Genomic DNA, 12,138 nt, shown 5'->3' with positions numbered 1-12,138 from the left:
AGTTATTGGTAATGGATGATGTTTTAAATTTTTTATCAATTTGATAAGGCTATAAACATAACCTTAAAGAAAATCTTTAGTCGAAATACGTACATTTATCTGCATATTCTTCCCAACAAGCAGTCAAGGTATTTACACTTAATTACCTATAAAAATATAATATATAAACCTATTGATATTTGGATTAATAAAATATGCGTGGCCCTTAAAATGTAATGATTTCATTCGCAAATAGTTCACATTTTATCGGTTCGGTCTTCGCTTTTTACCGACAATCGTAAGAATAATAAATAATAGTTTTTCTATCAGGTTGTGCAATACCATAAAATACGGTTTTGTGGTTTAACCTTCTCCGACTAATGCCTTGCGCATTCACTTTATACTCAAGTTTGTACGTACCTGTATATTTTGGAGCTTAGCTTGCTCCAAATGCATTTGGAGTTAAATGCATTTGGATAAAGAAAATTAACACGCTTCATGGAGGATGTTAATTCTCTTTCTATACAAGAAAATGAACATTTAGTAGCTTTCATTTTAACATTAATAACTCGTATTACGCACATCAATATTTTCTCTGTATATTGTTTTCGCTTGTGTATTTATTATGGTTTAATTTCCAAATATATTTTAAATTTCTTTTGTTATACCGCTTACAACTATTGTATAACTTAATTTTCTTCAGTTTCATGCTCTTAGACCATCATAAATGGGTGATTATTTATTGAAAAAAGTGTTAAGGCTATTTTGGCCGTGTTATCTTTTTTTAATTGGCGGTTTATAATAGTTTTCACGCGGTCTATATAAAATCGCGTGGAAAAAAAAATTAAAATTTTGTTTGGGGATAAGTTTTTCATAGGTGCTTTTAAATACCATCTACAGATCCATATGTTACCAGTGGATAACGGGTGCAGCTTATTTTTTAACGCGTTGCAAGTTTTTAAGCTTTGCGTTACTACGCCCTCTGTTTCCTCGAAACATATACACTAAATTCACCAAAGTTGACTAAAACCAAAAGTTTGGTTTTAGTCAACTTTGGTGAATTTAGTGTATATGTTTTTTTACGCTTTGAGATATATTTGAAATATTTTGTCATCGCCCATACTGGTTTCGATTATGTCTTTGTATTAAATGGAATTTCTATTTAATATGAAAAATTATTACATAAACTTATTTTTTATTTAAATTAACAAAATATTTTCATAAAGTTTTTTTCTCATAATTTGCATTATAGCAGCTATATAGTTTTTTTGCGTAAAATTTTTTGCGTTTTACCAAGAATTATTGTGTCAATTTTATTAACGGCTTTTTTCTCGTCAAAAATAATTAGAAAACTATAGATTTGATACCCAGTAAATACGCAATGAGTATAAAATATTTTAAAGACGTGTAAAATACAAAAACGTTTAAATGTCTTGAATACGCCGTGTGTTTACGGGATAGGACCATTGATAAGATGAGGTCTATAGCACCGTCTAATTGCAGTTTATGGTACAAAGATTAATCAGAGCCGTTCTCTAGAATTATGGCGGATTGTTATTTACGTCAAAGACATTAGAGTTGATTAGAGCTGTAAGCTCTCCTCCTTAAATATTTTAGCATTCTTGGTAGAATCTTGCTGGTAGACCATCTATATCTGTTATTTTGCTTTAGCTTAAAAATCGTGGAGCGTTTTAAAGCTCCTCGCTGCTCGCTAAAAAGAAAGTAAAAAATTTTAAAAATGTATATTTGTTGTCTGGAAAATTTTTATTTTTTCTGTATTATTTGCTATGATTTTTCACTTTGTTTTCTGTTTGTTTTTTATAAAATTTTGTAACTGTTTTGATTGAGCCTTTGTGTTCTTTTTTCCATGTGGAGGAGATCTTTGGAAGGTTTCTTTGATTCAGCAAGGGCTTCTTTTGTTCTTAAGAACACCCTCTCGTAGCAAAGAAGCTCTCAAAGTTCCTAATTTAGGTCTTTAATTTTTTCGAAGTTTCTTTCCTGACCATTCATATATCACATTTATTATCATAATAAATTATTTTACTTAAAAGAGCTATTGCTCTCAATTAGGCATCTTTTTGACAGCTGAAAAGAAACAATTATACTTTTTGACAAATCCTTTTTTCAAGAATAGGCCTAAAGCGTTAAATATAATTTTTATTCACCTGGTTTTAATGTAAAATATTCTTTCAAATACCAAAAGGAAACTTGACGTAAGCTTGAGGCTTGAGTAGAGTTTCAAAGTCAGACTAAAAATTAGTTTAAGCAAATGTATAAATAAATATGAAAGTTTAAAGCACATTCTTAAGTAAGTCAAACTTGAAAATTTTAAAAGACATTAACATAATGGTTTTTATAGGAAAAAGTAGTTTACAACCAATAGCGGCAGAGTGTTATTGCATGGGAAAAACCAGTATTGTTACGTATTGACCATACTAAAAAAAAAAAAAAATCACATTGGCTTGTGCGACCTTGAAATTTTTATTTTAGACTTAAGTATTTAATAAATCTGTTATAACTTATAGAAAGTAAATCTGTTATAAATCAAAGTTTATAGAGATAAATTGTTATTTCATTTATAAGTAAAACGTAAAATACTAACGATGTTAAGTTTGTGTGCATAAAGTATATTCATTTCATCAAAGAAAGGTTTTGAATGTCAAGACTGATCCACAAAATTACCTAAGCTTATTGCATGTTTTTGATGGCGATATTGACGTTGTAGTTTACTTTTGTTTTTACTACCCAAGACAATATTTGCGTAATTTATATAATTGCGCATAAATTATATAACTGAGTATAAATTAGGGAAGCACCGATGCCTACTTTTGGTCGATGCCGATGCCGATGATAAATTGGTACAGGACCATATCGATGCATTGGCCGATGCAACGGCATCGGCCATTAATTCAAATTTGTACCTTTTTTTTTACTAATAGGTAAATTAGGATTTTTTTTTCAAATGTATGCATTAATAATCAGAGGCAATTTTACAGGGGGGGGGGTGTTCCACCCTTCTAAAGAATATCGTTTTCAAGTTATAGTCGGTTTTTTTTTACGAATTTAGTCCCCTCTTCTTATTCATAGAATCGCCTATGTAAATAATACTTAAATAATGCTTAGTTGCTTTGCTCATTGTTGATTTATTTGTATTTAATTTAATTTTTAAGTTAGTTTCTAAAATATAGTTAGAAATTTATATATATATATATATATATATATATATATATATATATATATATATATATATATACATATATATCTATATCTATATATACCTATCTATCTATATATATATATATATATATATATATATATATATATATATATATATATATATATATACATATATATATATATATATATATATATATCTATATCTATCTATCTATCTATCTATCTATCTATCTATATATATATATATATATATATATATATATATATATATATATATATATATATATATATATATATATATATATATATATATATATATATATATATATATATATGTATATATATTTATATATATTTATACTACGGAAAAAAACACATTCTGAAACTTTTTAGTCCCTGTGCAATAAGTTCAAAGAGTTCAGAGATCAGGAGGTAATCCACTGGTATTTAGGGTGGTAGTCCTCCTACCAAAGACTAACTTATCTTGATAAAAATCTATACTTTAAATCTCCTTTTATTCACAAACTTATCATTCTTTTCTGTACACCGAAGAGCGCTAAATGCATATAATCTAGTGGGATTTGAGAAACTAATCCCAAACCTAACTCAAATAAAGGTGATACTAAATTAGGTGTATGATGGTCTTCATCTTTCTGCAAATAAAAATCACTATCGGATCTGAGCCCTTCATTGACTTCTGGATATATAACTTTGTGTCCAGCATACACACTTTCCTGACAGCATCTTTCTAAAACTTTCTTCTTTTTTTTTTAATGATTTTTTTGAATAATTTCAAAATTTAATAAAAAATAAAATAAAACAAAAAGAATATTTGACGATATATGACATTTCTCAAGATTTAGAAATAAATTAAGTTAGAGCCTTTATTCATCAAAATATTCAAAATGGTTTAAAGAAGCTGGCATTTTTATTATTGTCCAGTAATGTAGACGTTTCATAATTTGCTGTATTAATTTACGTATTTAACAAACTGAATACATATATGAAAATGTGCTTTAACTTATTTGTAACTTATGCACTTGACAGTGTATGCTTGTGGAGGATTTTTATGTGATTTTTAATTCACAAGCGGACCTTGATGACAAGATTATCAAGGCCTTCTTCGAGTCTCAGCGTTTTATTAAAATTAAATTGTTATATATTTGTTTTAATTTTTAGTTATTTCTTATTGTATAACAACATTTTATCTTAATAATCTATATTCAATAACAATGTGTTCAAATATTTAAGAGAAGAACAAAACAATAAAAATAAAAAAAAGATCATCATTAGACAGAAAAAAAAAAATTTCAAAAAACCGTTTCCAATACATCATAAAAACGTCAATGAAAGCATCTCAAAGATGAAGGTAAATAACAACATAACAACATGATATAGAAAATTATTGTTATTTATTATTATTAGTATTAGAATTTTATTAATGATGTTTTGTTTTTTACAATAATTAGCCAGAAGCTAATTTCACTTTCTTTTTGCAGACTAATGCATGATGCACATTGATTAAAAAATAAATTTGGCAGGTAGATTTGGCAAAGAATATTTTTATGGCAATATTAAAATGTTTCAATATAGTATATTAAAACTTAGTTACTTTTAACAATGTATTTCTAACAAATGCCTAGTTGTTGAAAACAATAGTCGCATTCATTTGAATACATAATTATAAATTATACAATGTTGTTCTGTTTTTCAGTGACGATTACACGTTTGTGCACTGGAGCTTTGATGACGTCAACGATTCCTGTGTTTCTACTTTTATACAAAGATTTATTTTAAAAAATCGAATTGATTTTAAATTAAAAATAAAATTTCGGAAATCGCAATTGAACCAAACATTAACAATAGGGTTTATTGTTGCGGATAACTTTGCAAACAAAGCTGCACTTGTTGATACCATTGGTGGAATAGTAATGTTGAAAACAGATAAAAAACCTACGACTGCGTACGGACTCCAAGCCAAAGTATACAAAATTGTAGATGCTGCACACATGTTGAAGTATTTCTTTTCCAATCCTTTTATTTTTTCCTGGTATTCAACTGAAGAGTGTCTCCTTCGACTAGGAGAGCTTTGATTGACTATGGTAGCATACTTTTTACAAAACAAAAGAATAAATATTGTAACAAACGGTAAAATGAAAGCAAACAAAATTACGCATATTATATAAGAAAAACTATTTTTTTGTTCTAAATGCCAGTCTAGGGAGCAGCGTTTTCCGTCAATATCTTTAGCGTACTTTGACCATTTAAAAAGTGGAAAAACTGGCCAAATGATTCCGTAAATGTAACATAAAATCATTAAGAGTATTGCCAGCTTTTTTTTTGAAAAAGTAGCAACATAAAAAACAGGATACTTTATTGCCACAATTCTTGAAACCGAAAGCACAAGAAAATGCATCAAAACAACGACAGCAAAAGGTTAATAATGATGATCCTATACAAATCCATGATCCATTTCCAAAAGTTGTTACTTTTATGAAGTCTAATTGAACAAGTAGATCAGGAACATATCCCATAGTCACTTGCAAAATCTCACATACGGAAATACTTGCATTAAATAAAATTGAAATGTTAATATAAGAATATCGTTTTTTCAGAAAAGATAAAAGTAGAACATTCATTGTTAACGTGAATATTAAAAGTAAACATATATAAGTTGACTCTAATGCCTTGCTCATTTTAATATTTAGTTTGTTTTGAAAACCAATTTTGTGTTTCAACTTATCAAAAGAAGTTTAAAGTACCATTTAAATTTTCAAATTATTTAAGTATTGATATTATTATAAGCAAGTAGTTAACCAATATAAAAGATAAAATCGGTTAACTCCCAGAGGCGTCACACGCCTTAAGTTATTTTAAAGGCCGGTAAAAACGTTTTTTGTATAAAAATTTAGCAAAATGTATGTAAGTAAAAACGATTGAAGATTCATTAAATCCAAGTAAAGAGGATATAGTTTATAATAAAATAAGAATATTTTGAATAGTACTAAATAAACAATTAAGTCAAAATTTATTAGTTCAAATTTATTTTCTAAATCTTACAGTTATTTATAATCATTTTATTTTAAAAACAGTTTCAATTAAAACAAAACGTTTCAAGTTGTAAAAACTTTGCCAATAACTTTTGAATTAACCTTCAAACAGTTAAATATTGAATTCATTTATGTTTTAATTAGATCAAGTGCATTGTATATAAGTAAGTGTATATATAACAATTGAGCAGTTATAATCTACAGTTTGAGTAAAATAGGTATGTGCACTTATAGATGTGCGCAGTTTCAACAAAAACTTATTCGGTTACATTATTATTTTAAGATGATTTAAAAGGAGAAAATTTTTTTTACGGTAAAAATTATATTTACTTAAAATATTAAAATGAACGACGTGTTTGATTACGTAAAATATCAAAAAAATAGAAATATGTTTTACAACATATTTATATAATATATTTACTTTATTTTTATTGAATTGCTTGGACTTCTAGCATTTGTAGAATTTATAGCTGCTTTTAAAAAAACCTGCGCGTAAAAATTGCACTCAAGTACAAAAACAAGTTGTTAAGTAAAATAGTTCTCGACCTCTCGAAAACTATTTTATCAGTTCAAGAATTATTTTATTAGTAGAAATAAAACCTCTCGACCTCTCAACAATTTTGTCATATGAGATAATTTTATATTTACAGATAAGTTAATACTGTTGATACTGTTGATACTGTTGATACTGTTGATACTGTTGATACTGTTGATACTGTTGATACTGTTGATACTGTTGGTGAATTGTAGATACCTTTCTAGTTATTTAAAGTCTAAAAATCTTTTCGCTTATGGTAGGCTTACTACTTAAATAGACCTTCCATTTGAACAGAATAAAATATATAAAAGATTATTTATATATTAAAAAAATTGGTTTGTTGCATATTTATTAAATCCCATTTGATGCAAATGGGAGAAGGTATAACTAAAAGCTCGTATTTTACTAAATCTTTAGGCTTTTGTTCTTTATCATATCAGAATTCAATGAAAACTTTTAGTTGCGTCAACTATGTTGATAAGCTAGAGCGATGTATAAGAGTTGTTTATCAAGAGTGTTTATCAAGCAATAAAGAAAATAAGAAATAAATCCGCGCCAAGTTTCTAAAACCTTTGTGGTTATCAATGATAAAAACACTATAACTACAAATGCTAAAATAGCGTTTGTAAAACATTTTAATTCTTTTTAAAATCTTTTTTTTTCTTTGCGGTAGTACTCCAATTAAATGCGGTTAAGCACAGTATTAACATCTTATTCGCAACTTATTAACTATAAAATCTGATGTTGCATTTAAAGGTATTTAATATTAAAAAGTTGTAAAAAATAAATTTATATTTTACAACAGTATCTAAAAATAGGTGTACATTGTTGACACCCTCCATACAAGCATAGTGCCATATAAGCATAGCTAATTTGAGAAAAACTTGTAATAAGAAATGAGTTATCAAAATAAAATATTAACTTTAGTTCCTTTGCTGTGCAATTAACTAAAATTTATATGATCATAATAGTTTTACTTTTCTAATTTTACTGAACTAAATAGTTTTACTTTTCTAATTTTATTTTATAACTCCATTACTTTTAAAAGACTGCCTCAAGATTATGAAAATATTTCTTATCTAAGATAGGATTGTTATCCAGTAAGGCAGGATTGTTATCCCAATGACTTAAGGTACATTTGCAGCAACAATAACAAAAAATTCCTTATAAGTTAGTGGTAACAAATTTTTTATATACTATTATTAAAGTAATCTGCTATTGTGCAAGTCACTTTTACTATTAAAGTATATTAAATGATCTGCTCAACATTCTTCTTACAGTTTTGCATAAGTGTGTTCTATAAATTTTTCTTTTGTGTGTGCATTCTAGGAATCTTTTTTTATTGTGTTCTGATGAGTTAAGTTATAAACAGCAAATCTTATCATATAGATCCTTGAGGAATTATTTCAATAATGCATTATTGGTTACTATTCTTAAAAGCACTTGTGATTGCTCTGATCCTTTCAGTTTTCTCAGTTTTTATATAATTAGCAAGGTTTTAAAGCTTGGTAATAATAACATGAAGCATTTAGTTACATGGGCAGATGCTTACAGTTAGAAGTTTTAAGGGTTTAGGGGTTTATATACATATATATATATATATATATATATATATATATATATATATATATATATATATATATATATATATATATATATATATATATATATATATATATAAATAAACTTTGTTGACCAAATTGGCGGCAACTATTGAAGCTGATAGAGCATTCTATATTGGCACTACTCTATTTTTGAAGAAGCTGTGTCTCTGAATGTTTTTGGTAACTTCTCGCTCAATTTTATGCTTTGCGCTACAACTACTACCTGCAGGACCATCACATGTGAAAGAAGTTGCTTGTCTACATTCTTGATGCCTGTTGACTTTGTTGAAGTTTTTATGAATTTAATAAAATTTAATTAGATCACCTCTTAATCAACGTTCAGCTTATGAGCTGAGTCCAAGATTTGCCAGACGTGATTTGTAGTTCATGTTGCGCAATTACAGAACAAGTTTAGTTGCCCTACGTGGAACTGATTTTAAATTTTTAACGTCCTTTGTAAGAAAGGGCTCCAAACTAGTGCACAGCACTCTAATATCAATCATACATACGCTGAATAAAGCTTGATGAACATACTTGGATTACAATTTTTAAAAGTTCTGTCGATTATCCCAAATACAGAGTTTGCTATAAGAGTAGCTTGACTAATCTGGTCTGACCATTTGAGTTTATTATTAACTAGGATACCCAATGTTCTTTCGACAAATACAACTTCAAGAGGAATGCGACTACCATTTGCGTTTAACATTGTCAGGAGGATGTCAAATTCTGAGAAACCACCGTGAAACTTTAGAACTTTGCATTTGTTTATACTAAATTCCATGCGCCAAAGTCTTGACCAATCACCTAAAATATCAATGTTCTCCTGAATATACGCCAAATCCTTAACTGACTTTATTTTTGCAACCAACTGGCTATCATTGGCAAAAAGTTTGCACGTATTTTTAACTAGTTCTATCATATCGTTTATGAATAGCAAAAATAGTATTTTGCAGCACAGGCACGCTTAATATCAGTTGTTGCATTTGTTTGCAATGTTGAAGAATCAATCTTAGAGTAATGTGTTATTATGTGGCGTTTGAGTCCTTTCTCTGATTCGCATTTTTTCACAAACTCCTGGCAGTTAAAGTTGTTTGAAACGCTACCATTCTCAATTTCTTTTAGAAAAGCATCAGCATCATTAAGAAACTTACTTTTTTCAAAAAAGTATCTGATTCTAGATCTAATATAAGAAAATCAATGGACTGTTCCTCTCCAAAGTTTGCCGACAATTTATTTTTGTTAAACTCTTCAGTTACCTTGACAAATTCTTTGTTTACTGTTTTAAATATTTTTGTATCACTATTTTTATACCAGTCTCGCCAGCAATTAGACTTGAGTTTAAATTATTAAAAGCTTTGTTTAAATCGCTGATATAAATTATTAACACCATGTATCTTCATATGGATCTTTGAGGAATTCCACTAGTTACTGGAAGGGTTAGTGAACCATGATTTTGACAAAAGTCTAAATAATGCATTCATTTGATCTAATAAAGGAATAATAGCATTCAGAAAATCAACAAGATGCAAGCAAGATGCAGCAAGATGACTGCAGAGTTACTTCAAGATGTTGGGGTTTTATCTCACTTCTCAAAAATTTGCAATGTTTCTTCTACCAAAGTATTTAAGAAATGTCTCTCAATCTTCAAGACCATCTTTTAACTCTTTATATTCGTGTTCGCTACTTTTTCTATTTAAAGGACCTTGTAAACTTGCATAAAACCAAGTCTTAGAACGAAAGAACAAATTCATTAAGAAATCAAGAAAAGATCTTTGAACTCCACTGAACAGTTTAGATAAAAAATAGACATTAGAAAAGGTTATTTTCATAACCACAAATGTCATTAAAAACATATTCTTGCATAGGAGTTATATTGCAGCATGACGGAGAGATGCAATAATTAATAAAATGAAAACCAAATGAAACTAAGTAAATTTTTATTTTAAGTTTCAAACGTTATATAATTAAAACTAGTTTAATAGTTATTTATTTTTACTACTTTATTAAAATATTTTTGAAATAAATAATGTTTAGAATTTTATTTTAGCCTCTTCTTTCTTTGTGACACAGCTTCAACTTAAGAGTCACTTTTCAGCTTCCTAGAGAACTTTAAAGGTTAATAATGTATCTTAATTTTTATATCTCACTATTTTCAATAAGGGTTCCCAAGTTTTGAATACTAAAAAAATAGTATTCAAGATTTGAGAACCCTTCTTGCAAATACTAAGGACAAATGTATATATATATATATATATATATATATATATATATATATATATATATATATATATATATATATATATATATATATATATATATATAGAGAGAGAGAGAGAGAGGGAGAGAGAGAGAGAGAGAGAGAGAGAGAGAGAGAGAGAGAGAGACACTTATTTTATACAAATAATGCTTTTATAAGGTTTGTGGCTATGAAAATAGCCGTTTTTAATTTCCTTCTTTTGATGAGTTCATTTTTTGTTTCAATTTCGGCGTGGTAATTTCTCTTTGGTAAAGGTCTTTGGTTCAGGATTATTATCAAGACTATTAGCTCCTATAAATGGTTTGAAAGTACATTGGTTTCTTATCGTATTGTTATTAGATCCAATATCATGTAAAGATGGGTTATCTTTTCTTCTTCCAATGGCTCATTGTTGACCAAAATAATTTTCTAATGAATCTTGACATAGCCGTTCAGTTAAAACATATTGGACATCCATATTTAAAAGGTGTTTAATTAGATCAATAACTAAGTGAACAGTAATACTGGTCTTTTCATATGTTTGCCAAGATAAAAACATATTCTCCCAATCAGTCTTAGTAAAAGTTCTAGGTCTTTGATCTATAGACAATTTCCAATCTTCAAAATATTTTAAAAAGACTTCAGTCCTCCATATTTCATCATTCACCAAATAAAATGGCTTGGAAAATTTTGATTTCTAGATTACTCTATAATATTTTTCACATTTACACAATCAAAAAATCATTTAACATCTGACAATATTCAGCAGTTCTAGAGGCTTCAGCAGGACCAAATGCCTTTAAAGCAGTGCTAACAGATGAACTAAGTACTTGAGCTGCTAATCTTACACTCATTTTGGAAAATGGGCTTAACCTAATGTGTTCTAAGGAGAGATTTGGGCAAGTGTAAAGGCCACAGTTTAGATCTTCATAAAATAATTCAGATATGCGGTTCCACAAAATGTGATTATCAGTATTCAACATATATGTTCCTTTACCTAATGCAGTATGAAAAAATCTTTATCAAATGAGGAGGATTAGCTATAAAATATATACAACAATCATCATCAGCAAATTTATTTTTGATGCGATAGATAAATTTAACGTTTGTGTTAATATCTTGTTCTTCTGTCACATGAAAATGCATGTTAAAAAATTTGCGATTGCATAAAGTACCATCACTTGTTGTAGCAATTGCTTTAAGATTGTATGAAAGCTCTAAAATACTGAAAGCCTTCCAAAATAAGAGGAATAACTGAATAGCTTGGATGTTTGTAGTAGCAAAGTTTGCAAAACTATATTTAAAAGGGTTTACAATATCTCTCACACAAAAAAACAAGGATATGTGTTGCAATTTCATCAACTTTGTTAAGAGTTAATATTTGTGTCACCAAGATCAACAAATCCAATAAGATCACCTTAAAATTTGGTTTAGGATAAGAATACTTATTCTTAACCAAATTTTCCTGAATTTTCATTTCATCAAATAAAAGAGTGATAAACCGGTTTTGCTCAGAAAAATCTTTTATCTTTAAACTTAATTCATTGACAATTT

General features: G+C 27.9%; 1 protein-coding gene across 1 annotated transcript; it reads right to left on the bottom strand.

The window, feature by feature from the left end:
• Window positions 1-4,603: 4,603 nt before the first annotated feature.
• On the bottom strand, window positions 4,604-5,943 carry LOC124807954 (rhodopsin-like). Its single transcript, XM_065812299.1, is given in 2 exon segments — window positions 4,604-5,588; window positions 5,590-5,943. Coding segments are annotated over 2 exon segments (975 nt in total). The 5' UTR covers window positions 5,853-5,943; the 3' UTR covers window positions 4,604-4,876.
• Between the last annotated feature and the right edge of the window lie 6,195 nt (window positions 5,944-12,138).

This window comes from Hydra vulgaris, chromosome 12, assembly GCF_038396675.1.
Source record: "Hydra vulgaris chromosome 12, alternate assembly HydraT2T_AEP".
Classification (NCBI taxonomy): domain Eukaryota; kingdom Metazoa; phylum Cnidaria; class Hydrozoa; order Anthoathecata; family Hydridae; genus Hydra; species Hydra vulgaris.
Note: the sequence above shows the minus strand (reverse complement) of the source record. Positions and strands in the feature narration are given on the sequence as shown.